At 39.8% G+C, this 27,696-nt stretch overlaps 1 protein-coding gene across 1 annotated transcript; it reads left to right on the top strand.

Moving 5' to 3' along the window:
* On the top strand, nucleotides 1–27,359 carry PITRM1 (pitrilysin metallopeptidase 1). The gene is made up of 27 exons (XM_053945984.1): nucleotides 1–85; nucleotides 297–399; nucleotides 1,271–1,377; nucleotides 1,929–2,080; nucleotides 2,518–2,632; nucleotides 2,747–2,843; nucleotides 3,238–3,398; nucleotides 4,631–4,757; nucleotides 5,423–5,511; nucleotides 6,042–6,170; nucleotides 7,802–7,915; nucleotides 8,310–8,406; nucleotides 12,329–12,463; nucleotides 14,400–14,538; nucleotides 15,956–16,072; nucleotides 17,159–17,291; nucleotides 17,991–18,111; nucleotides 18,877–18,953; nucleotides 19,253–19,418; nucleotides 19,526–19,626; nucleotides 20,584–20,704; nucleotides 21,496–21,567; nucleotides 22,641–22,753; nucleotides 23,224–23,349; nucleotides 24,565–24,710; nucleotides 26,311–26,413; nucleotides 26,885–27,359. The coding sequence occupies exons 1-27, from the start codon at nucleotides 48–50 to the stop codon at nucleotides 26,976–26,978; spliced, it is 3,093 nt and encodes a 1,030-aa protein (XP_053801959.1). The 5' UTR covers nucleotides 1–47; the 3' UTR covers nucleotides 26,979–27,359.
* Nucleotides 27,360–27,696: the final 337 nt, after the last annotated feature.

Raw genomic sequence — 27,696 nt, 5'->3', positions numbered from 1 at the left:
CCGCTCCGCTCCGCCGTGCGGCCCGGCCCGCCTGGCCCTGCGCAGCCATGTGGAGCCGCTACCGGGGGCTGCTGGGCCGCGGCCGGTGAGCGAGCGAGCGAGCGGGGGGCGGGCGGGGACCCTCGTCCTGCGCGGCCTCGGCCCCTGGCGCTCGGCCGAGGGGCGCGGAGCTCCGAGCCCCTGCCCGGGCACAGGGCCCTGCTCGCCGGGAGCCCGCGCTGGAGAGCGAGGGCCGGTGTCGGTGGCGGCAGCGCCGGCCGGAGCGCGTTTGTTCAGAGGGAATTGTGTCGTTTCAGGGCCCTGAGCCGGAGGGCGTGGAGGTGGAAGAGCGTTGCCGCGAACGAGAGAGCGCTGCAGTACCGGGTGGGCGAGCAGATCCACGGCTTCACCGTGGAGCAGGTGAGCGTCGCCGCCGCTGGCGCTTGCTCTGTTTGTGTACATAAACTTCTCCGTGCATAGAAGGCACCTGGGTGAGGCCCGGCGTCTGCACATTAAATACTTGCTTTGGGTGGTCAGTCATAAAAATGATTTAGGAGTTCCTTGTAGTTACTTCTCTGCAGACAAATACTGTAGGTGCTATTAGTACACATTCTTATAGGGAGCTAATTCTAGAGTAAATAATTAAGAATATACATATTCTTATAGGAAGCTAATTCTAGAGTAAATAATGCATCCCACGAGCTTGCGTGTCTGCTGCAGATGTGACCATTCAGTGTGGCCTTCTTGAAGTCCTGACAGATAATGGAACTTCACTGCGTGCATGTGTTCTGATAAACACGTTCAAGTAATACGTTATTTCCTAAGATGTTTTTAATACCTGTGTTGGAAAGCTGACATGGAAATATGTTGAATTTCTTCTGGTTTTTCAAAGGAAAAAACAGGAGTGGGGAGTAAAGGTTATTTGAGAGAAGTGATTGCTAGTGACAGAACTAGTGGTAGAACAGAGTCCTTGCTTTTTCTATCTGCCCTAGCACTGACATTTGAATATATGCCTTTTCTTTTTGTATTTCATATTGCATTTTTATCTGTACCATAACAGTATGGTTCCTTGGTGGTAGTATACTTTCATTGGATTAAAAATTTCATTTAAATTTTATTTTCCATTTGTGTAATTATTTTTTCCCCTCAAACCACAGGAGCAAAAATTTATTTTATACTGCATAAGCCAGTATTATGTATAGCATCAACAAACTGTAATTCCTATATCATGCACAATTTATTTGATGTAGTTGAAGTCACACTGCAATACAGATGTGTTCTTCCAATGCAGGTGACAGCTGTTCCTGAGCTGTTCCTGACTGCAGTGAAGCTTAGTCATGATGGTACAGGAGCCAGGTATTTACATGTGGCTCGGGAGGACTCCAATAATCTGTTCAGGTAAGATACTAATATTGGTATTACACATTAAATCTCCACATCACCTTGTGTTTTTTCAGTAGTAATCTGGCATCGTGGCTGGATTATTCTGTGATTACAGGGAGGACAGTACTTCCTTTGTAGGGCTTCTTAGAATATTTTAGTTCGGAACAGATGTCATGAAGTCTGTTGTTCAGTCTGCTGCTCAAAACAGGATCAGTGTTTAATTCAGGTCCAGTTCCTGCCTTGAAAACTTTCAGAGACAGAGATTATGCAACCATAACCTTCCATGAAGTTTTTTATTTGAGCCTTTTGGATAAAAATAAATGTGTTTACTCCTGTGCTGAAAACTTCTGTACTAACTCCAGAAATAGAAGTGCAGAGGCTGTACTCCCTTTGAAAAAGATGGCTGAGCACTCAGGAGTCTGAAGAAGTCAAACTCTGTATCTGGTGTGTGCCATGTTAGCTGTTAGGCAGTGGTGATGCTCCCATAAATCACAGGTGCAGGCAGGAGTGGGTGCACTTCTCCTCATAGTGACTGCATCCCTCTCTCTCCCTGCTCCCTCTTGCAGTATCCAATTCCGAACCACTCCGATGGACAGCACCGGGGTTCCACATATTCTGGAGCACACGGTGCTCTGTGGTTCCCAAAAATATCCCTGCAGAGATCCCTTCTTTAAAATGTTGAACAGATCACTGTCCACTTTTATGAATGCATTCACAGGTAAGTACAAAGGAAATAATGTCACTTAAAATGCATGAGGTTTTATTGCAGTAGAGCTGTCTGTTGGCTCTCCTTAATTTGGCTTTGGAGAGCCATTATTATTGGGTGTGAATGTTGTGAGGTATTAAAAAGCTAACAAGGCAAGACACAAAATAAGTCTTGTTCACTTGTCAGTTACAAAATCCCAGTAGAGCTGGAGCTTTATAGTATACAAAAATACATTTAATTATTTATATGGATATATAGCTAAAGCAAAGTTTTCATAGTAAAATAGCTGCAATGTTAAATATGTGTATTCCTCAGCAAAAATACATCTCATTTAGTACATTTCTTCTCTTCCAGTTATTTATACGGATGAGAAATTAAAAATCAACAAGGGCAAAATGTGTCTTAGACTTTCTAAAATTCTGATTATTTTTACATTTATTTATATGCAGCTAGTGATTACACTCTCTATCCATTTTCAACACAAAATCCCAAGGACTTTCAGAACCTCCTGTCAGTGTACTTGGATGCAGCTTTCTTTCCATGTTTACGTCAGCTAGATTTCTGGTAAGACAGTTTGAGATGTATGCAAACCTTAAATTAAAAAAAAACAAGGCCACCTCCCCCCACCAAATCAACAAGGTCTTCAAACTCTCAATACTTGCTGTTATTAATTTGCAGGCAAGAAGGTTGGAGGTTAGAACATGAGAACCCAGCTGATCCTCAGACACCTCTAGTCTTCAAAGGAGTTGTTTTTAATGAAATGAAAGGGGCATTTGTAAGTTTTGTGGATGTTTGGTTTAAGTTCTTGCAGATGGTGAAGTAGTTTCAACTGTAGCTTATCAATGGTATTATTGCACCAGAGATTCCCATTCCTCCCTTTGAAAATTTAAGTCCTCAGTAAAGTCAACACTCTTGCATAGATTTTTTTTTTTTAAGTTGGCCTGTCAAAAGCTTGTTTACATGTAGAAAGGCACTTTAATGGATTTTAATGTAAAATACTCTCTTACGTTAGCATGGAACCATAGCTCATTTTTTTAAAGTACATGGGACTGCATGCTTATGTGAGGAGGTTGTGTAAGTTAGAGCTCTGAGGTCTTATTACTGAGCACCTTTTGTCTTTTAAATGTGTTTTGATGGCTTTCACTGAAATGTGGTGTTTTCCTATTAAGACAGATAATGAGAGGGTATTTGCACAGCACCTGCAGAACAAAATCCTTCCTGATCACACTTACAGTGTAATTTCTGGTGGAGATCCATTATGTATTCCTGACCTTACATGGGAGCAGCTTAAGCAGTTCCATGCCACACATTATCATCCAAGCAATTCCAGGTATGTGAGATTGGTGACTAACTTCCTAGGTTACTGGGTTAGTGCTTTGTATTTTTGTGAGAAGAAAACCAGAAGCACAGTGTTTTTAATCACATGGCCAGCAACAAAGATAACCTGTGCCCTACAGCAGTTAGAGCAGTGTGGTAGCAAGGAATTTTTTTCTAGAAAGAGCAGTGAAGAGTGAATTGAATGCAGGAAAGAAGGGTGGCTGATTTTCTCAGATGTCTTTCTTTGCCTGATCATGCATATGTGTTTTGGGGATCGATTGACCTGAACTCATATGAGCTGGGGGGGAAGGGAGCATGGGAATAAGTACTTAGCAGTAAGGTCAGGGGGTTAAGATACAAGTAGCATAGATTAATCTAAGGGTTCCTGTCCTCTTTGAAGTAACACAGATTGACTTAGAAGTTACAAATGAATGATTTCATTTTCTCCTGCATCACATATTACTGTAGCGAGTTCTAAATAATGGATAGTCGTTTGATTCAGGTACTGATTTGTTTGATATTAATAAGGTATTTAAGCTGAAAGTCAATTTGAAAGTTACATGCAGGGAAATCATTCTTTCTGCTGTACTAATTTTGCGGCTAATCTGTTATTCTGATTAATTCACTTCTGGAACATCAGCTTGTGTCATGGCAGAGAATTTACAATCTGTTGATTTTTCTTATCATCCCAAGTATTCTGCTGTACTGGTGTTGAGATTTTAGTCAGGGAATGAGATTTACTTGAGCTTGTGCTCATATTTGGTTCTAGTGGAAGTCTTTTAGATGTGGTAATGTGTTTGGTGGGACCCATGGAATCCAGCCATGTTTTATAGACAGACAAAACCTAGGACATGGATCATTGTATTTTATGCTTAAAGTGTGAGGACCATAAGAATTTTATCTTCTGAAACTTAGGAGCACTGGGTTTCTGGCTTCAATTACTAATGTTTTTTTCTCTGGAACATTGTATATTTCTGCAACTGTACAGATTTGAACATAATAAAACGGAACATAATGAAAATAATAAGGTGTTTTGTGGCCCACAAGCTGAGAAATGTGGATTTTTATCAAGAGATAGTGAGTTTTATATATGTTGTATAGGTTGAAGACCCACCAAACTATTTTCTACTTCAGATGTAACAGAATTACTGGAAAGCACATGAAATTCAGAGTATAATATAAGTAGCTACTGTAAATCTCTTATTAAATCAAATGCTTAATCCTAATATTTTATTTGAAATGCAGATTTTTCACTTACGGTAATTTTCCACTGGAGCAACATCTGAAGCAAATACATGAGGAAGCTTTGGTAAAATTTGAAAGAATTGAATCAAAAACTGACATCCCAAAACAGAAACTCTGGGATAAGCCTGTAAGTAAAACCAGCAAACACCCAAAAAGCCCCTAAGGTTGATATTTTAACATAATCTGCTGGAGTTAATAATTTGTTTAGAATTGTGTAAATGAGCTGAAGTATTTTTATTTTTGGTTACATGGGGGACAAACTACAGTTACTTTTGAGTGTCAGTAATGTAATGATTGCCTGCAGTAGTTTGTTTTTCTTATTTCCAATTTAAGTCCCTTGTCATTTGAAACACTGAAGCACTTATTAATTGAAAGCATTTAGGGCTAAGGAAAGAAATACTGGTTCTTAGTGTCAGGAAATATGCTTTCTAATGGTATCTAATCTTCCAAACATTGGTGTCAAAAATAATTTTCATTCTCTTCCTTCCCCCTCCTCCTTTTCCTCCTGGCTTGTCCAGAAGTGTAAACATTGCTTTCAAAATGCTCAGAATGTTATTTATGGCCAGACTTTCTTCAACCTCTCCTATATTGTCCACTTTTAAACATTGAGATGCCCCTCATTTTTCAAGATAATATGTGTTTGTGTATTTGCTCATGGATCTTGAATTTATTCATGGGCATCTGTGAAATTATTTTAAATAATTATAAAGATGATGCTATGAAGATGCAAGTTATTTTTTGTTTGTAACTTCTCCTGTGAGTTTGTTATGTATCATTTATTGTACTTTATAGAGAGAGCACCGGGTAACATGTGGCTTAGACTCCTTTGCTGCTGATCCTTCCAAGCAGACCACTGTCAGTGTCAGCTACTTGTTGACAGAGTAAGTACATCAAAATGAAATTCTGGATAAAAGGTTCATTTTAGATCTTTAAGCAAGGTGCAGGCATGTTTCTTGTCCCAAGTCCCTCTTGATAAATATCATCTCTAAAGAAAACAATGCCATGGGAAAATAGATCAGTCCTGCTTTAGTAAAGAAGAGTTTAATTGCTGAATTATTTGCTTTAGTGGATAGGCACAAGAAAAATCAAGTGTTACTTTACAGAACTGTTCAGTGGATGAGGCATTTGAAAACATTGTCTTCCTTTCCGTTCCCTGCCATGTGCAAGCTCTTCAATATGACCCTGCTACTAACTTTTCTGCCCTTGCAGTCCAATTTAAATTACTTTTCTGGTAGTTATAACAAGTGAAAGATGCAGAGCCCTCCTATTTCCCTAAGGTCTGATGTGGGCTTCACAGCTGACAATTACTTCTCCCTTGTTCCCTCTGCCTTTGTTTTCTAGTTCTTTTGAAATGGACTCAGTGATGCTGAGTGTCACATATGGTTTTTAAGAACTAATTGTTTTTCTTCAGTATTACAGACACTTTTGAAACGTTCACCCTAAGCCTGTTGTCTTCACTGTTAGTTGATGGGCCAAATTCTCCTTTTTACAAAGCCTTAATTGAGTCTGGTGTTGGTACAGATTTTTCTCCTGATGTTGGGTAAGTGTTGAAATTCACATTTAATCACTATAAGCAATGTTAGAAAAACTGAAAAATGCTTCTGAGGTGGAAGAACTCATCTCTTATACAGGCAATTTACACCAGAGTAATCTTACTTTAATATTAAAATATTATAAGAGTTTCTCCTGGTGAGCTGTAAAGCATTCTCAGATGTAACTTTTGTCTCATTGAAGTACTTGGATAGAAGCTAAGTTGGTTGTATTGTTTACAACTTACGAAGCATAAAAATGGATAGGTAGAATAAAATGTGGAATACCTTCAGTGCCTTAATTTACCTGGGTTTTTCATACTGGACATTTAAATATTACTCAGAAGTGTTTGTGAGCTCTTCTCTGTAACCACATTGCTTTTATTGCTTTAATTCTGTGGTTTAGTAGTAGGTAGGTTTGTCACAAATATGCCTTTGTGCAATCAGGTGCTGTTAACTTGCCATCACCTCAGTACAGAATTTGCCTTTTTTGTCAGCACAAAGAAGGAAGTGCTTTCCAGCATGATTCATCTGACTGATTTTTAGACTTGAGGATGACTAAAATCATGCCTTTTCTCCAGTGACTCTCTCAGGTGTTTGAGTGGGAAACCTTAATTTCCCACCCACCTGTAATTTTAATGTCTTACTCTGCCTGGCTTGACCTGTTTCTACATTAAGTAGTTGGCTTCATGCAAGTCCTGTGCCATGCATGCCAGTGCTGTATAGACATCTTCATATTCCAGATCATGGCAGTAGAAATCCTTCTTTAGACACTGAATTGGGATTATATGGTATTTTTTGTCAGCTGGTCCTTTTCCAGGTTGGCTGGATTGATATGGATTTGAACTGTTCAGTGAGCTGGCTTTAATTTGCCTTAGTGACTGTATTGATGAATCTACAAGAATAAGTTTGAGCCCAGAGATGAGTATTGCAGAATTCAGGGCCTGAGCCTGCCACTGAATTCCTTCTGTGGTTTTTAGACATGTAATAGTGGTTGTTTACTAGTGCATGAGCACCTATTGCCTTTTGTTTGTTGGCTTTGGACTGCTAGGTGTTCTGTATTTCTGCAAGTGCCATTTTGTTTCTATAAAGATGAGCTCTGTGGTTAATCCTGCCTGACAGTTTGGGCAGAATTGTCTTTATTGTTACAATTTTTTTTTTTTTTTAGTACAGTTGGTAACAATTGCAGTAAACAAGGAAAACTTCACCTTAACCACTTCACAAATACTGCTTTAGAAGTACTGTTCCACTCACCTGCTTAAGTAGAATGTATGGGTTTGGTGTTACACACAGCTAAAATTTTCACCTTAAAAAGACTTATTTACCTGAAAGAAATTACAGAAGAATGGGAAGATGAACAGAAAATACCAGCTTTACTTCTGTAGCTATTTTTCTTTCTCTAAAACCATATGCTGTGGGTTTTCCTGACAATGGCTATTACTATTGAAATAGAACAAAAAATGCTATTAAGTTCCATTTCTTGCCTCTTTGGTAATTATTTTATTTTCTAACTAGCTTTTAAATCTTGTGTGTTTGTATATGTGGAAACAATGGGTGTTTTTTTCCCTTCTCTTGCCTTTGTTGGCAGCTTTAATGCTTAAGTTCTAGTACTTACAACTGAGTTGGCTATGTTTTACTCTAGGTTTAATGGCTCAACAAGAGAAGCTTATTTCAGTGTGGGTCTACAAGGTATTGCTGAAAGAGACATTGATACTGTGAAACAGATAATTGACAGAACAGTCGATGAAGTTATTGCGTGAGTAATGCTAATTTTTTAAGAATAGTCTTAATATATGTAGGCATGTAATAATACAGACTTGTATATAGTAACATCCCTTAAAAATCCAGTTATATTACAATAAAGGCACTAAAGCAGAAATAATATTGTTCAATACTCTTACAACTTGTGTCTGCTACTTCCTTTATTGTAGTTTGTTCTCATCAGTGTAAACTCTTCAGGAGTTTAATGTTAGTTCAGTTTCTCTAAATGATACAACATGATTACATTATTTCATATCAATTTTTATTCAATGTGAAAGACATTGTTGTAATGCTTCCTTTATCGATCTAATAATTCATTTTCATAACTTCACTTGAAATGATCAGTGCTAATGGATATAATTTCCTTCTCTCATCACCCCTTCCCAAAGGAAAGGTTTTGAGGAAGATAGGATTGAAGCTCTACTTCACAAAATTGAAATACAGTTGAAGCATCAGTCTACGAGTTTTGGACTTGCACTGACATCTGTAAGTTTCTCTGTGTGTTTCTTTTAAGAATAGTTTAAAAAAAAATCTATCACCTATGTCTTTATAAAATACAGGGTCATTTTGTCAGCTCCTGATACATAAAACTTTCCACTTAGGGGCTCTTCCTTTCTCATATTGTGTGCGTCTTTCTTCTTTCTTCTTTCTTTTCAGTAGCTGTCAGACTGTCTGTGGACTTCCCACTGTATGAGTTAATCAGGCAGTGAGCCTGTTGTCTTTGCCTGAATAGCAGCTTTGGTTGTAGTAGCACTGGTTATTCTGTGAGGGGCATATCATACTGTCTCTATGTGTTTTGGCTAGATGCCTGTGTATTTACTAAAAGCCAAATAGAAGGACTGTATTTTTGTGTGGACTTGAGGATTGTACTGTTGTAAGTTAATTTCTAGACTCACAAGGGAAAATGTACAGTAATGCAATTCTTGGCCTCAAATTTTAATACTAAACTGTTACAGAAAATGCATTCCACAGCAGAATGTTGTCTTGAAGGAGTCTGCAAGTCATCTTATGTTTGGAATGAGTGAGGTGCAGTATTTGCAGTCACTGTGGAAATCAGGGTCTCCTGCAGCCACTCAGTCTTTAATTTCCTCTGTTCCTTTCTTCTCTGCAGCAGCTTCAGTTCCTCAGTGGCTCTTTTGCTTTCTGTCTCTCAAGTGTTGTATATTCTTTGCATGAGCAGAGTTTCATTCCTAGATATATGGAGTTAGGCAAAGAAGCAGGGCCTTGGATTAACAGGAGATTTGTAAATGGGTGAGCACAAATAAAAGCTGTTTCAAATCAGATTGCCATACAGCCATATAGGCAAATTGTGGATATTTAAGTGCCTGTCATGTTTCATGGTAAATCTGGCCAAATATACCTGACTTTAATAGTCAGGCATGTCTTCAGATGTTGTGAGTAATTCTATCTGATGAAATATTTATGCAGATAACTTTATCCCTCAACATTTTTAAGTCTTGAAATTGATTTAACTACTACGTCTTCATTGTAGAAAAGAAAGCTCTTGATTATTTCTTGCTTTCAAAAACCAGTCTTGCAGCATTTAGTGTTAATACTCCCATAGAGGAAAGTTATGTTTCAGTTTGTTTCAAGTAATGTTTTAGAAGTTGGCTTTGAAGAGGGCCTAGTTATAGGGACCTAGTTATAACAAAAGTGATCATCGAACCATAGAATGGTTTGGGTTGGAAGGGACCTTCCAGGTCCAACCTCCCTGCCATAAGCAGGGCCATTATTTGCTAAATCCAGTTACTCAGAGGACTTTTGACATGTCTTTAAACACTTCCAGGAAATGGAGCACCCATAGCTTCTGTCAGCAACCCGTTCCACTGTCATACCACCCTCATAGTAAAGAGTTTCTTCTTTATGTCCACTCTAAATCTGCCATTTTTCGGTTTAAAACCTTTGCTGCTTGTCCTGTATGTACAGGATGTGTAAAAAGTCTTTTTATAAGCCCCCTTCATATACTGAAAAGCGACAGTAAGGTCTCTCCAAAGCCCTTTCCTTCTCCAGCCTGAACAACCTTAAGTCTGTTAGCCTGTCTTTGTAGGAGAGCTGTTCCACCACTTTGATCATTTTTGTCGTTCTCTGACCTGCTGTGCAGGCCCCAGAGCTGTGTGTAGTACCTTAGGTGGGGTGTAGTGGGAGTGGAGTAGAGGGGCAGCATCACCTCCCTCGCCCTGCTGGCCCTGATTTTTTTGGTGTGTCCCAGGATACAGTTGGCTCTCTGGGCTGGGAGCACTCATTGTGGTCTCATTTCCAATTTCTCATCTACCAATATCCCCAAGCCCTTCTCTACAGGTCTGCTTTCAAACCTTAAATCACTAAACTTGTACTGATTATTGGTCATTGCCCCAGCCCCAGTGCAGGACCTTGCGCTTGGCCTTGTTTGAACTAAATGAGCTTCATATAGGTACACTCCTCAAGCCTGTCCAGATCCCTCTGGATGGCATCCCTTCCCTCCAGAGTGTCCACCACACCTCTCAGCTTGGTGTCATCTGCAAAACTGCTGTGAGTGCCCTCAGTGCCATTGGCTGTGTAATTAATAAAGGTGTTCAATAGTGTTGCACCCAGTGCAGACCCCTGGGGGACAGGCAGTGCTTGTTACTGATCTCCCTTTGGATGCTGGCCATTGGAATGCAACTGCTTGCCTGTCACCATCCGGCCAATTCCTTATCCATCCCATAGTCAATCCATCAAATCCATACGTCTCCAATCTAACAATGAAGGATGTTGTGTGGGACTGTCAGAGGTCCTGTGAAAGTCGAGATAGGTGACACCAGTTTTGTTATTAGGAAAAAGCTGTTCACAAGAGAGTGGTCAGACATTGGAACAAGCTCTCCCAGGTGGCTGGGATAGGGTTAAATCTCTTCCCGGTGGCTGCAAGGGGGCTGTGTTCTGGGTTTGTGCTGATAACACAGGCGTGTTTTTATTATTGCCCACTGTTGGCAAAGTGTCAAGGCCTTCTCTGCTTGTCCCCCCCACCCCACCAGCCAGGAGGCTGGTGATGGAGAGGGAGCTGGGAGGGGACACCAGGGGACAGCCAACCCCAAATGACCCAAGGGTTGTTCCACACTTTGCTCAGCAGTAAGAGCTGAGGGAAGAAGAAAGGAGGGAATGTTTGGAGTGATGGTGTTTGTCTTCCCAAGTCACCAGTGTATGTGATGGAGCCCTGCTGTCCTGGGCATGGTGAACATCTGCCTGCCTGTGGAAAGCAGGGAATGAATTCCTTGACTTGCTTTGCTTTACCTGTTACACTGCATTTATTTCAACACATGAGTTCCTTCACTTTCACCCTTCTGATCCTCCCCCCGCATCCTGCTATGAGGGGCAGAGTTGAGTGGCTGTGTGGAGTTGAGCTGCCAGGGATGAACTGTGACACCAAAGAAGTGGTCGTGGCTCCAAGCCTGTCACTAAACTTGTACTGATTACTGGTCACTGTCAGTGCTCAAAAGCTGTTTGGACAATGCTCTTACATAGATGGTTAATCTTTTAGGCTGCCTACTGAGAACCAGGACTGAACTGTTTTAATGACCTCACAGCAGCCTCAAATAAGGAGTGACTGCTTTTATTTCAAGAGAATTAGCTCAAGCATGTTCTAAAAGACTATTCTGCTTTGTATCATATTAGGGAATTTCCACAGAATAGATATTTATTATATAGATATTTAATATAGATATTTATTGCTGAAAAATGCTGAAGGCTTATGAACCTGCTTGTAATTAAAGAGGTAGGAAAAAAGAAAATGGATTTGACAGGATTTTATACTTTACTTTGTTTTTGGTTTTTCCCCATTCAGACAGAGTAGAAATAGAGAAACTTTTGGTATCTTGCGCTTGTGTTGTTTTGGAGAACTTTCAATAGCAACTTGAGCAAACTCAAATTAGAAAATAAAAGAAATATCCTGGGGATATTTCTGGTTATTTAGTATTTTCTTTCTCCAAAGTCTCTCATTTAATTAACATACTTTACATGTTTGAGCCACCTTCCTATAAATCATTTCATCCAGCTGATACAAAACTGTATCATGTATGTACTACTTTGTCTCTGCCACCTGTTTCTGTTTTCCTTCTTTCTTGAGCTGAAAAATTCATTTTAATGTGAGGGACTAAAGAATATTACAGTATATTTCCAGATATGCACAGCTATGCAAAAAAAAGAGTAATAATTAAAAAAATGGTGGTTTGGTATGGTGAAATTAGAGGCAAGAATGGAGAGAACAGGGGATAGGTGATGATGGAATAGAACCTTTATCTGAAAAATATTTTTCCCCCTACACCTACCATAGGACTACTCATTCTGTGTTTGCTATTCAAGCATAAGTGTTAAGGTGGTTTTGGAACACTGATGCTCTCAGTTAGAGAAATGCAAGTGGATTGTCCTGCTTACTTGATTATTCTTTCCCATTCAGTACATAGCTTCGTGCTGGAATCAAGATGGGGATCCAGTGGAGCTTCTGAAGATTGCAGATAAGGTCTCTCGGTTCAAGCAGTGTCTTAAAGAAAATCCCAGATTTCTTCAGGAAAAAGTTAAAACATACTTCAAGGTAGGCAAATTTACAGAAAATTATCTTGTATTAATTTTTAAATCACAGTTTTTTGTTTGAAGTTAAACTGAAGGCTAATTTTTATCACCATATTGCCTGTTTCTAGGTGTGGTTTGAGCAGCAACATATTCAAATGAAACATGATAATTTTAATGGTTTAAGTTTCCACATTTCAAAGTGGGAAAAAAAAATACCTGGCTGGTCAATTAGAACCATATTTAATAAAAGACTGATAAAACATTAATGTTTTACCAAACTGCGATTTGTATAGAAGGGCACATCTCTTTCCTGATAAGAAGTTCAGATGTGAACAGAGAATTCTGGACCTAGTTATGTGTTCCTTAGTATTGACATAGCAAGGTGCATCTAATTTTCCTTGGAAAGGATTTGGTTACAAGTGTCTTGGTGTTCCTCATGTTCATTGAGCTGCTGTCTGAATCTTGCTGTCAGTGCCAATTACTTTCTGCTCTTTCTCTTCTTTTCCTTTCCATATGTTCTTCTGGATTTTTTGCAGAAATAAAAAATATCCAGTAAAGGCATTATAATGCTGAATAGCTCTCAAGCCCTGAACTAATTACTTCCAGAGAAAAAAAAAATCCAATGATAGCAATGCAAAAGTGGTGTGGGTTTTTTGTGGGGTTTGTTTGGTTTGTTGGCTTTGTTCTGTTAATTTGCTTTTTCTGGTAGGTTTTTTGTTTGGGTGTGTTTTTTTTTTTCCTCCATAGTCAATTTGTTTGTTTTGAAAGGCAGATTAATTATAAGTAACTGTCACCTAGATTGGAGTAAATCTTGATTCTAGTGTACTCAAAAAAACCCCAAGAGACATCAGTTGAAATCAGTTTACTAGTGTCTGGAGGTAGTAGGCTGCTGTTGAAGTTTTGCTTTTATAGGGAAGAAATGCAGGTGCAGTATTTTTGTGAATGTCCTTTACTGTACAGTTCTGTTGAGGGGGCTGAGGCAAAGGCACATCTCAGCAGGAAATGATAAGATTAGTTGGATATTTTTACATCATTAGATTATGCAGTTGAACCTTGTGGTGGGAAATTATTAAAGCAGGCAGGCAGAGAGCAAGGAGGAGAATGCTATTCGTCCTGTCCATTTTATTATGGTTAGTTAATTTTGCATGTCTCTCTTTAACTCTGTAGTCAGGTTTCTGTAGTCTTTTCACACAGGCACGGGGGAGATAAACTCATAAAACAGGGTCTGATTACATTGTCCCAAATTATTGCTGTTTGTCAGTGCCAGATGTTGCTGTTTGACTCCTACACTGAAATGGGCGTTTTTTGAGGTCACTGTCTTTTGGCTAGCCTCTCTTTCCTATTATGGAAAATGGAAGCTACTTGAGTAATTTTGATATTAAAATTCCACAGCCTGGTGTAAACAAAGAAGAATTCAACAGCAGTTATGGCGCTTGCGTCATGCCTGGAGTTCTGTGGCAGCAAGGCTGATGTGTGAAGCATTTCTGAGCAGGATGAAGCATGCACATTCTACATCATTTAGGATCTCTGTGCACTCAAGCTTGGGCAGGTTGAAAGAGGTGTTTAATCAAACCCTCCAGCATTTAACAGAATTTCCCCATCTTAGAACACCCTCCAGATAAAACTTATGGCATGTAGCTCTGTAGTGTTTGTTATGTACAGTTGTTTAACCTGGATTTAATTAAACTAATGAGTACTGTGTGCTGTTGAGGGATTCTGACTCTAGAGTGAAACTTAGCAGAAGGCTGTTGGTGCTTGTTCCTGTGGTGGGTAGCCTTTTCCTCACAGCAGCTTGTTCTGTATGAAACCAAGGGCTCAGTCTGTGTAGTTGTGATACTTTTGATAACATGCAAGCCAAATGATGCACAGGCTGTTTATCTGTTGCTGATGGAGCAATAATCTGAGGCAAGGAGGTTGCCCTCAGAATTAATGCTTTGTTTTGGGATATATTTCTGCAGGATAATCCACACAAATTGACTCTGTCAATGAGTCCAGAGGAAGACTACCACAATAAACAAGCTAAAATGGAAGCAGAAAAGCTGGAAAAAAAGGTCAATGCACTTTCTGAAGAAGAAAAAACACAAATCTTCAAAAAAGGTTAACTTACTTTTTCACATTTTTATTTGTATAATCGTTTTTTAGCTGTTTTTCTGTAGAATATCTTAAATTCTCAGGCACTCTCCAGAATTTGCTCTGAAAGGGATGGGGTTTTTTTGTTGCAAATTTGTGTGTATGTGTTACAGGGCTTTGCAGTGCAGTGTTTACACTACAGTATATGGTTGGTATATTCCATTAGTTTTAACTCTCAAAAATAGAATGATCAATATTTTCATTATGGCAGAAAAAAGGAAATTGTTTTAAAATACCAATCTGTTTATTCTTTCCCATGTTAAATTGCACTGAGTGGAAGGTGAATTCACAGAATCCCAGGATGGGTCAGTTTGGAAGGGACCACAGTGGGTCATCTGGGCCAACCTCCCTGCTCAGGCAGGGACGTCCTAGAGCACGTGGCACAGGATTGTATCCAGGGGGTTCTGGAATATCCCCAGTGAGAGAGGCTCCACAGCCTCTGTGAGCAATCTGTTCCATGCTTGGACACTGCACAGTAAAGGAAGTTCTTCCTCATGTTCAGTTGGAACTTTCTTGTGCATCAGTTTCTGCCCATTGCCTCCTGTCCTTTTGCTCAGCAGCACTAAGCAGAGCCTGGCTCCATCCTCTTGGCACCCCCTCTTCAGATACTTACATACCATGTATGTACCTTGAAGCTGTTTATTTATGAGCAGGAGATCTGCTCCATGCTCCGGTAAAACTTAACATTTTGTAATTATATTTCTTATATTTTCTGGTTAAAAAGCCAGCTATAAAAGTAATGCTGGGTTTAACTTATTCTCGAGAATAACTTACACTTGAAAGCTGTGGGCAGTCATCTAATTTTGTTAAAGCAGTGTCTAGTCACAGAAATCCTCCAAAAATGTGGCGATAATCTTCTGAAGCTTTGGTGTGTGACAGGAGATAGGGAGCACGAAATCAGAGGAGGTTTTCTACTTACAGAGATAAATTGGAGAGTACTCAGAGGTGACCAGCTAGTGTCTGAAAGTCTGAAATGTGAAAGTAATCACAACAATTTAGCTGCATCAGTGTTCTGACAGAGCACTCGAGTAAGAACTGGAACGGATTGGGTTAGAAAGAAGCTTCTTATCTGCCAGGTATGGGTCGATGCTTGCAGAGCTGAGTGACAGCACAGACTGGCAGGTGTCACTTAAAGATTAAATTACATTTTACTGTAAACAGGTTGTGAAGACGGGATTGGAAAGAGAATCTAAGCGTGTTCTCTGGTGTTGTTACACAATAATTTGCAGAATTTGCTTTAGGAAAATATTTGCAAAGTTGCTGATAGAAGACTCCAAACTTGACTCTTGAGTTTTCTGACCTGCATCATCTCAGTAGGTTTTAGGTCTTGACAGCACTTTCACTACAAGCTGAAAATGACAATTTGGTATTCTCTTCTTACTAGGTTTGGAATTAATTGCTCTTCAAAGCAAACCTCAGGATACCTCTTGTCTCCCGGCTTTAAAAGTGTCTGACATCGAGCCCAAAATCCCCTTCACTGTGCTGGAGACGGCACTCACAGGTTGGTGTCACCACTGTCTCGTGTCCCAGAGAACAGCACTGTTGGGTTGTTCCCTGGCTGCTGGCCCAGCTGTGGCCCCTTGCCCAGCACATGGACTGGCTTTGTGGCCCATAGCTCTGCTCTTTTTCCTCTACTCCAGCCCAGCACCTCTAGGCAGACATGGCAGTGGATCTGCAGAGCTGTCACCTCTGAGGGGCAGCATGGACATGGAACAGCCTCCCAGCCTTCCCAGGGCTGGCAGGAGCTCCTGATGGCAGCTCCCTGCTGCAGGCATACTCCCAACTTGCCCTGCAGTCAGAGGAGTCTCTGGCTGGCACATTCAGTGCTCTTGAGCAATCTCCTCACTTTCCAAAGGCTTGCCCAGGTTGCAGAACTCCTGGCAGCTAGGGCAGCAAGCCTTCCTTACTGCAGTTCCCTCCTTACCTGTTTTTTACAGAATATGACATAGAGGGGCCACAGGAAAAAAATAAGTTTCTGTCCTTCCTCATAACTTCAGTGCAAGTTTTTCTCTGCTTTGCTAGTGGTTTCCTCAGGGACTGATAGAAGATGGTAGTTCTGAATTTTGTTACAGTTCTGTCAAAATTTTGCAGGTAAATACTGTTCTGTAGTGTATTTCTAACAGACGTTTTTCTTCAAAAATTACCAGCAAGTGTCAAGATGTTTAATTTTGATGCAAAAAATGACCTAGTTTTAATGGCCTGGCTTAGGAAGAGTGTACAGTACAAGAAGCTGCTTTCCTCAATTTTTGAACGGATGAAGGCAAAAATAAGGAAGAAAAGCTTTTTGACTTGTTCAGGAACAAGTTACTACTTCTTTTATTTGAATGTTATCTCTAAAATATGATCTCTGTTAGAAGAATGCTCTTTTCAAATTGTCCAGGTGTCCATTACCTTACCATGGACAGAAACAGAAAAAGCCCTTTGGTCCAGCATTCAGTATAATGTGCCAAATTTAAACAAGAAGTGGCTCTGAAACACCAAAAGAACATTATTGTTAATGAGATGTTCTTGTAAGAAATTATTTTGCTTTTGTGTGTTTGTAGTAGGAAGCTGCTGGTTATTCTTTGCTTTTGTTTTTTATCCCTAGCTGATGACATTCCTGTCCAGTACTGTGCTCAGCCAACCAATGGGGTGGTTTATTTCCGAGCCATTTCCAGCCTGAATGCACTTCCTGAGGAGCTCAAGCCATATGTGCCACTCTTCTGCAATGTCATTACCAAGTGAGATGTTTGCTTTCTTAGAAGCTGAAGCAACAGGCTGTAATACAGCTTGCCATAATACTAATACTGCCTTTAATAATTCCAGCATCTGTTCTTACTATGAAAGGGAAAGGCTGATAAGTTGGTTTCCTGCAGAAAAAAGTTTTCTTTATTCCCCAGTGTTGCTAAATTGTTTCCCCTTCTCCACCAGTCTCTGCATTGCCTTTTTGCCCAGTGCCAACACAAGCATTCCCTCAACAGATTGGAAAATTTCTATAAATGAGAAATAGCCTAGCAGAGATTGAAGTTTTTGCTTGAATAGACTTGTGGTGCAATTTTGCCATGTGGGGACAGAAAGAGTGACTCCATCACAAGGAAAAGAGGAGCACAAAGCAGAACAAGTGACCTGGGCTAGGAGGAATATGTTTTTATTGATAAGAACAACTTATGTTGTTAATGTAGTTCTTAAGGATGTTGATACCAAACCTGGACATAAAGCATGCTTTTGATTACAGCATTTTAAATTAGTGGGATGCTTTAATTGAAAAGTTTGGTGGGGAGCTTTTATAAGGCATCAAGTATTATGTTTGCTTGATAATGCCCCAAATTGTTTAGTTTCTAAATTAGTATTGTCCTAAACAGACTAATTTACTAATGCCACATGGATTTTGGTTTTGGCATACACTGAAAAGGGAAACAAATATCTCTTGTTTTTCACAGGATGGGATGTGGAGCTCTTGATTACAGGGAACAAGCCCAGAAAATAGAACTGAAAACAGGTGGTATGTCTGTCAGTCCACATATTATTCCAGATGATTCACACCTGGATGTCTATGAACAGGTAAATTAATCATAACCTTGCAGATGTTAAACTTGCAGTAACAGTTCTGTAGTTAAGGGTCAGTCAGGGCTTCCAGGTAGAGGGTCAAGCTAATGTGCATTAGCTTGTAATGTGCAAAGTCCTTGTAAGATATAAATTAGATAATTACAGTAAGTTAGTGTTTTATGCTAAGGGGAGTGCTTGATGTGGGTGTTGTGTCTAAGGCAGTACTTCACTAGCATCTGTCACCATATTTTTGTGTACTCCGAAGTATTTTGGAAGCAGAGGGTAGGGGGCAGAACGGTGTGGTGTTACACACACGGTTTGCTGTTGACGTGTTATGTCACTGTTGGCAGCATCATTTGATCTATGTGTTGGGCATAACAGTTCTGGCAATATGTCTTGAGATTTTTGCAAATTTGCTGAGGGTCTGCTCTGTATGGATCCTGGAGTTAAATTAAGGGAATTCCCATGGAGAATGGTGCCCCCCAGAACAGAACTTGCACTTTATGAGAAAAAATACGAAATTTTGTGTTGAACTGCTGCTTGCTGTTGAGAAGAAGAAATTGAGGAATTGCCAGGCTTGCTTTGTGAGAAGAGCAATCACATTTCATGTCTGCTCTCATTTCAGTAGCACAGCCTGCATTAGAGTGATTTTGTAATGTGTAGCATTAGGTTGGCACCATTGCATCACTTCCATGAAAAGCTACTGTGCATTTTTTGGCCATTGCTGTGGTTGTCTTGTGTGAAGGGTTTTTTTGTGTTTTGTTTATTTTTTTCCTTCAGGGTGTGCTCTTTTCATCTCTGTGCTTGGACAGAAATCTGCCAGACATGATGAATTTATGGAGTGAAATATTTAACAAGTACAGTACTTTGGGTTTTGTTTGTTTGTGGGTTTGCATGTGTTTTGGGGTTCTCTTTTTCACTCTTCCCCCGACCATTCTTCTCTTCTTAGAGGCCCTACTTTGGGATTTATTTTCATAATTTTATTTCTAATGTCTTTCTAAACTTATATATTGCATCAAAGGCATGACTATATAGTGGATTAAATGGACAACCAACAGTTTAAAAGCACTTTGTTGAATTTGGGATGATAAATGATTCAGTAAAATAAATTTCACTGGTGTCCTTTCGCATGAGACCTGCTTGTATTCTTTTTCAGCCCAAGATTTGAGGAGGAAGAACATTTCAGAGTGCTGGTTAAGAAGACTGCCCAGGAGCTGTCAAATGGCATTCCAGATTGTGGGCATTTATATGCCTCTATTAGAGCCAGCAAAAACCTTACATCTTCTGGAGAGCTGCAGGAAATGTTCAGTGGGATGGATCAGGTGAGAAGTTAATAATGCCCTTCCTTGGCTGTGGAGTTACAGGCTGTTTTTTTTAATTCTTCCTGTTGATTTAATCTGTGGTCTTTCTGCCTTCCCTTCCTGCACAGGTGAAGTTGATGAAGAGAATAGCAGAAATGTCTGATATTAAACCAATACTACGCAAACTACCACGCATTAAGAAGTATTTATTAAACAGTGACAACATCAGGTGAGCTAAAAAAAAAAAGGGGCATTTTGGTTAAAGAGAGGCCATGGCCTGTGAATATGCTTTTCTCAGTGCACCTCATGGTGTACTGAGGTTTTAAGAAATGAGACATCCGTGGGAAAACTACAGCAATGTTTAATTTAAATTCCCCTTGCTTACAGAGCAGTAGCTATAGTAGCTGATTTTGTTCAGTTTTTACATGGTTTGAGAAACTTACAGCAAATTTTATAGGTAACAGTTGTACCCAAAACTTGTAAGTGACCTGTGCAATTTTACAGAAATAGTCAAAAATCTGCCTTTTGTTTTTCCCTTCAAGGTGCCCATTAGACAAATACCGTTAGATTGTTTTGAAACAGTTGAATATAGTTTGGTTTGGATTTTTGTTTTGCCCCTAAAAGGAAAGCAGTGACATTCTGAAACTTGCTTTATGCATATATTGGAAAAAGTAAAGAGAGCACATTAAGGAGTTTAATGTCAGATGCATTAGTTTCAAAAATGGGTCTGTTTGAAGTGACATAAATTGCAATGTTTTGGTTTTTAAAGCATGAAATGATAAATGAAATAATGTAAATATCTGTAGAGTTCAAAACCATGTTAGGGTTGCCTGTAAAGAGAGGATACAGAAGGCATTCTTTTCCTTCAGAGACATTTTTGTTTGCAAAACTGAGCTAGTCCTGTCTTGTACACAGAAGTGGTTTGATAGCTACTGCTCAGCTTTTGGACTGAAAGTGTTCTAGGATGAGCAAAAGAGCAGCAATTGGACTGTAATTTTTTTTTTCCACATCAGATGCTAGATTGAGTATTTTGCCTTTCTCTCTGTTAATAATTACCTGAGATCACTGACCTAACATTCTGATGATTTAATAGAAAATGTTTAGAAATAGAAAGTTGTACAAATTATAAAAGACTCTCTGAAAACACAAAACCATACTTAAAAACTTGATATGTATTTTTGAACAGATGTTCTGTGAATGCAGCACCTCAGCAGATACCAGAAGCATCTAAAGAAGTAGAGAAATTTCTAAAGGGCATAGCCAGAAGTAAAAAAGAGAGAAAACCTGTTCGTCCACATGTGATTGAGGTGAGAAGTTGTCATTTGTGATTAGGGCATCAAATACATCAAATACCACTTGATCATGTCAATACCATTGTGCAATCAGGAAAAGTTTGAACTCAGATATTGTGGCCATGTAAAGATGTCTGAAGAAGTCTGCCAGACATCTCTTTGATCAGCTGCTCTGTGTTTTGCCATGGAGTATCTTCACAGCAGCACAGTGGCCAGTAGAAATGCAGGAGATCAGCTGTTAAGCCTTACCCTGGGGTTACTGCTTTGACTTGGGACATGGGAAAAGAGTTTCTTCCTTTTCTTGTTGCATAAAACTGTAATTCTTCTTTTAGCTCAGCGTTACTTGAAATGTTGGCCAAAAGCAAATAGGGCATGATGCGCACTGCCTCAGTTGCATATGAATTTGTTTTGTTATCAGGGTGTTCAGGACATTTGGCACAAAATATGCTTGATTCATGGAGTTGACAAAGGATCTTCTCTCTCACTTCACAGATCTGTCTTAATTTCTGATGAAACTGGAATAAGCTCCCAGTTCCTTACCCATGAGTGAAATGATAGTTTGTAACTTTATGGGTCCCATTTAATCTGGGTCTTGGTGTCTCCCAGTGACAGATTACTCTTGGAAGAAAAGTAATTTGGCATTTGTTTAGGAAATAGGAAGAGGCAACTGAGTACCTTGCTTATGTTTGTGAAGGCATGGTTTGATGATTGCCTTAGAGAGGTTTGAGTGGAAGGGGTTGCATTTGTAATAGTCTTGGTCTAATTTTTAAAATAATCTTTTAATATGAGGACTGGCTCTCTTGTAGAAATCTTCAGAAGTGAAACCTGTGGGAAGTGAAATGGTTACTGGTTTGCAGATCACAAGGAAATTAGTTAATGTAAGTACATTATTGGTGAGGGATATTGGTATTATAGGATTTTACTGATGGTAATGGTCCATCTTAAGCTGTTACAGAAGCACAGCACGGAAACATAATTCATGCCCTTTCAGTTCCACAGCTAACCATCAAACTTGGTCACTTCCAGTTAGTCCCTTCCTTTCCTTGGTCTCCTCCCTAAATGATTCTGAATGTGACTGACAACTGACAGAAGAGCATTAGTGAAAATTAGATGAAAATGCCGATCTGTATTTGGCTATAGGAATGAAGAGCATACCCTGAACTCTCCTTTTAGAAGAGAGGGGCAAGGAGAGCTCAGCCCAGTGCTGCAAATACAGTGCTCTGCTTGGCCCAGCCAGAGTTGTGTGAGGGTCTGGGAATGGGGTTTCTGAGTTTAAGAAAGGATAGGGAGTTCTGAAATAGTGGCACTGGAGGTGTGTAAAGATCTGCCTGTGCCTAAGTGAGCACACAAGCAGATGTATGTGTGAAAGACACAAAGGAGCCAGCTCTGCGGAGGCCCAGAGACATGAAGAGGACTGGAAGTTTGGAAGTGAGGTTGTAAGGAAGAATTGAGTCTGTTACAGGGGATGTTTGAGCAGGAATTTATACTGCAGCTGCTGTCATAAATAGTTTACTTTTTTTTGTAGGTACACAGTTCCTGACTCTGCTTTCAATGTCTAGAATGGATGAGTTGGGATATGATGTGGTGACATGTACATGTGTGACCCAAGTGCAGAGTTAAGAACATGTGTTTCAAGCACAGTAAATCCATGGCTAAATCCGAACTCCTTGGCAGTGATTCAAAATCTGCAGAACTGAGAAATGGCGGGGTGCAAGGATGGGTAGCTGATGTGTGTCCCTCTCGTTTAGTTTTCCAAAGCAATTCTTTGTACTGGATTGCTAATATGGGCACAAGGGAAATGTCACTGGTTGCAGGGTAGGATAAGTGGCAGCTTTAGGATTTGTCTGTCTGTATGTTTGGCAGAATTTCCTAGTTGTCAAAAAAGTGAGAGTTTTGAGATGGGTAAATTGTCTCTGCTGCTAACTGTGACAACAATGTGTTTTTTTCCTAGGATCCTACTTTCAAGCCATGCCAGATGAAGACCCATTTTGTACTTCCCTTCCCAGTGAACTATATTGGGGAATGCATTCGAACAGTTCCCTACACGGCTGCAGACTATGCCAGGTGGGAAGCAGAACATCAGGGAGCTTCTCTGTGCACTGCACAGCACAAAGCAAAATGGAAAGGGTTGGGCTGACTGCAGAAAAAGGAGTGTTGATAGAAAACGATTTGCAGTGCATTTGTCACAAAATCTTTACAAAGCAGCTGTTGCATGGCTGAGCCCAGAGCAGCCCTGTAAATGCTGAGATTAAGTAATGAGGGGCTGCTATCCCCTACCTTGGAATAAACAGCCCTGCCTACTTGGACGTGTCCTGAGTTGACAGTCCTATTGCATGTAACAAAGTTCAGTGCTCCTCTTACAGTAATGTGACATTATTCAGCTATTATTAAATAGTGAGTATTGCTGTGGTAACTGTCATAGATTATAAGCAGCAGTGCATTGCAAATGGGGATCTGGGGGAGCTTTAGAGGCAGTTCAGACTATTACTGTTCCCCAGTTCACATCTTCACTGCTTCTATTTCTCTCATTTCAGCCTTCGAATTCTCGCACGGTTGATGACAGCTAAATTCTTACATACAGAAATCAGAGAGAAAGGAGGGGCTTATGGTGGAGGTGCTAAACTTAGTCAAAATGGCATATTCACATTCTACTCCTACAGGTAACAGTGCATTTCTTTCCTCTTGATAGCTGAGGGGACCACTGACCACTCTGCTTGGCTGTGTCTTATTTTTGACTTCATTGTAGCAGTCTTTCAAGAAGTGAAATAAAAGGGATGAAATTAAGTGAGTGATTCAGTGCTGATGAAGTTAGATTGCCTAATAAAACCATCCTTGCTTTATCTTGTTTGTGTCCATGGGAAAGCTTAATTTATCTCTGCTGGTAGCAACCACTACTGCAGCTCTGCACTTTGGGGTTTACTGTCTCAATCTCAGATTTATGTATAACTGGTTTTCACTTGTTTATTTCTGGGTTAAGGAGGCCCTAGAAAAAGAAATTCAAGACTACTCTAAATTTGAGACCATGAAGTAGAATGGTGATGTTCCCTAAGGTTCTGAGTTTGAAAATATGCATCTTCCTTAAAGCAACTGGCTGAAATCATCAGAGATTCAGCAGAAAGCACTGCTAGAACTGCTTGCTCCTTCTTTTCTGTTCTTCTCTTTTGCCAGTCCACAACAGTTACCCTGTATTTAACTTTCCAAGGCACTTTCTGATGAAATTTGAACTGGAGTATTATAGTTGTAATCCCCACTAGCAGTGTTGTGTGGATGGAGTCCTGGCTTCAGTTGTTTTCCTAGCCCAAAGGCAGCCTGGCACAGTGCTTGGTCAGGGTTCCTGACTGAGGTTTGAGCAGTCTGGCCTTTCTGTGAAGTTTCAACATGGTAGGACTTGTCCTGGCAATAGTCCTTAACTTGCCAGTAGTAGTTAACCTGTGGCACCTGTTTTACAGAGAGTAAAAACAGGTGTGGCAAGAAAAGCAACTGAGAGAAGATAGGGCATATCATAAATATTCCTGGTGTGGGCAGTATGGCAGTGGTGCTTTCAGAGCCCACTGTGAACAGCACTGGCTTACCTGACCTGCTTTTATTACACCACTTCTCTCTACACCATTTTGGAACTACTCTGAGGCAGCTGAACTTCTGTACCTGTGTATCTAAAATTATGAATCTGCTTGGTTTGAAACACTATTTTCTTCTGAAAAAGAAATGTAAAACCAAACCCCAGAAACTCTTTCTGTACAAAAAAAGGAAGTTTATAATTTTTTTCCCATGTGTGATGCATAGTAAATTATGAATGAAGTGAGAATAAAGGAATTTAGGTTTTTCATTTTGTAAGACTGAAGTAATTAATTTTTATGTTTTCTTTTTCTTCTAAGAGACCCAAATTCATTAGCCACCTTGAAAACATTTGAAAAAGCAGTTGAATGGGCCAAATCTGGAGAATTCACACAGCAAGATATTGATGAAGCTAAACTAGCAGTGTTTGCTGCCGTGGATGCACCAATAGCTCCTTCAGACAAAGGTACATTCTTATCATCCTCCCAGGGCTGCCAGTGCTTATTTGCTTTTTAATTTCAGTTTAAAGGGAAGAAAATAGTTTGCTAAACTGTGTTAGGTGATAAAATTTGTGTTTGAAAGATGAGAGAAAACGGCAGTTTCAATAAATCTATTGGTTCCTGTTGTTCCTTTTAAGAAACACCTCATACACTCAGGTTCTACTGAAGTTTTGTGTTACTGCTCCTCTGCATCACATGGAGGTAGATTGAGGAAATTATTTTAGGTTTGGAGAGCATTAGATGCAGACAAATGAAAATAAATACTGGTCCTCTGATTGAAGAAGAGCTGAGGGATTACTTTCCTGACTCATGCAGACACACTGACTGTGAATGTCACTAGCCCTTTGTGCGTATGTTCTCTGAAGAACTTAAAGCACAGAAGTCTGTCTGCTGAGTGGAGGGTGCTTTTAGCTTCTTTGCAGATCTGCACATCCATGATGCATTCGTAGTACCTTCAGTTTACTGACATGTAGCTTTGCTATCCTCACTTCCCTCCCTTGTTCTCTTGCTAAATTCCAATCCAAAACTTGCCCAAGTAAAACACATGTCCTTCCCATACACAAAGGAATTACAAGGTTAAGATTAACATTATTTTAAAATGTGCTTGTATTAGCACTAACTTGTTTAAACAAGAGCATTTCAAATTAGGCTTTTACCTGTCAGAATCTGGTTTTGGTCTGGGCAGTTAAAAAGCAATTGGTGTGAGGTGCACACAGGTGCAGTGCCTTGTGTACATGCCTACAATGTGCAGTGCATATTGGGTGTTGGTGTCAGCCAGGGATGACGAACATTCTTTGGCATTTGAACACAGATCTTAACAGAGCACTGAATAGGAGAGGTCTGTTCCAGAGGCCTGGGAACTGGTGCAAGGAATGCCTGTCCCTTCATGCATTTGAGTCACTGGGCACTGCAGATGGATGTGAAAACCTTACCTGGCTGGGAAGTCAGCCCTGCTTTGGGCAGGAGGTTGGACTAGTTGACTTAAATCCTCCCAGCCACCTTTATTTCCCTATGGTTATTTGCTTAACAAAAAGCTTTTCTGTCATTATTTTGGAGTTCTCTGGTTGTTCAAGGAGCGATTAAAATGCTGTGGGCAAGTACTCCAACAAAACATTAAAGCGTTTGTTTGCAGATTTCTGTGTGTAGTACAAAAATGTGAGCAAACCTTCACATTGCAGATCCATCACAACTGATAGGAAATAAAATGGTTCCAAAAACAGAAGCTTCATGAAATACAATTTGTTTAAAAAGTTGTTAGATGATAACATCATCTCTTCAGAATGAATTATGTCTAAGTTTCCTGGATCACCATTATGTTCAGATTTTTGACAAACTGAACCATTTACCAAAATAGAATTATTCCTAAATAGGAAACTGTTACTGCCTCACCCTGGTTTCAACTTACTGTGCTTGATTCAGTTGGATATTCTCTCAGCATGATGGTTTGACGGAAGTCTATTCCTTTTCAGCACACATTCCTGTTGTAGTTTGCTCTCATTCCTGCACGTGGCTGTGAGTGATTCCAGTGCACCAGAGTAGTGTGTGGTTTTGTTTACTTTTCCCTAGGAATGGGCCATTTCTTATACGGGATTTCAGATGAAATGAAGCAGTCGCACAGAGAACAACTTTTTGCTGTCAACAGTGATAACTTGGTTGATGTATCAAACAAGTAAGCCTGTGCTCTGTTGTCATATTTAAGTTAATGGATGTCTTCCCTTGGTCTTTCATACCACTTTCACTATTTTCTTCTGTAACCTAGAAAAGGATAGGTTAATTATATCCTGTTTATTGCATGTTTAGCAGATCTAATTCCCTCCTACACTCTGAGTTTGTGGGAGATCAGGTTTGATTTACTTTTGAAGGGCCCAGAAACTGTCCAGCTAGACTGTACAAGTAGACTATATAAGCTGGTTCTACTCCACTTGTAGCATTTTGTGTCTGACTTCTGAATGCCACTGTAGATGTAAGAATTCCATTACAGCGAAGTACAGGGTTAAGGAGAGACTGTTGTGATGAGTGGGCACAAGTTATATGTTGCAAAGGACACTCTTCCTGAGATGGGAGTATTTTTAACACCAGAGCTATGGTTAACCAAATGTAGCAGTTTCTCACTTGCTTATGTTTTTTTTTTTAATTCCAGGTACCTTGCAGTTGGGAAGAGCACTCGTGGTCAAGCTGTACTTGGCCCAGAAAATGCAGATATCACCAAAGATCCCTCATGGGTCAAACGATGACTTTGGCTTTTCTGTCAGCGTTTAGCTGCAATCTCTGTGACTACAACATTAGGGGTTTTTAATAACTTTTAGCAGTGCTATGGTCCAACTGAAATATTCATTGCTGGTTTTTAACAGCGTTCACCAAACCAGTTAGAAGCTCCCCTTCTCAAAATAATGATGTGAGAATTTTTCTAACCATACAGTATTTGAGAGCAAGAATTACATGCTCTGCATGGCAAAGACAGACCTTAATCTTTTAATGAAGCCTCACTCTTCCAATCGCATATGAATGCTATATAAATGAAATATTTTTGTATATGTAAAACTCTAGTTTTAAATGGTGTTTTGTTTGAAATCATGTCTGCTGTTGGGTATATAAAGAGCTGTCTCTCAAACTGACAGATTCCATTCTGTGGTGTTGTAATTCCAGCTGCCTTTGCATAAGCCACCTCCAGCCTGACAAGTCCGTGACAGTACATTCCACCAAGCTGAGTGTGCAGTGAAGTGGGAAAATCCCTAATCAATCAGGGAAGTCTATTTTATATAAAATATTTTATATTTTATATAAAGTTCAGTTTAGTTTGACAGTTTGGGCAACATTCAGTCAGATTTTGGTACACCATGATTTAGTATTTACCCTGTTCTCAGGGTCCAGTTAACATAAACTAGCATGATGAAACATTTTTGGCTGTTTTTCAGCCTTGTTACCCTTTTTGATCAGTATTGGGGGTGTTAG

Source organism: Vidua chalybeata, chromosome 1, assembly GCF_026979565.1.
Source record: "Vidua chalybeata isolate OUT-0048 chromosome 1, bVidCha1 merged haplotype, whole genome shotgun sequence".
In the NCBI taxonomy this organism is placed as follows: domain Eukaryota; kingdom Metazoa; phylum Chordata; class Aves; order Passeriformes; family Viduidae; genus Vidua; species Vidua chalybeata.
This window is presented reverse-complemented; position numbering and strand designations above follow the sequence as displayed.

Coding starts and splice junctions, on each gene's coding strand:
- PITRM1 (XM_053945984.1), top strand. CDS start 48: ATGTGGAGCCGCTACCGGGGGCTGCTGGGCCGCGGCCG. Junction 7,916..8,309: donor ACAGTCGATGAAGTTATTGC/GTGAGTAATGCT, acceptor CCCTTCCCAAAG/GAAAGGTTTTGAGGAAGATA. Junction 19,627..20,583: donor TTAAACAGTGACAACATCAG/GTGAGCTAAAAA, acceptor ATTTTTGAACAG/ATGTTCTGTGAATGCAGCAC.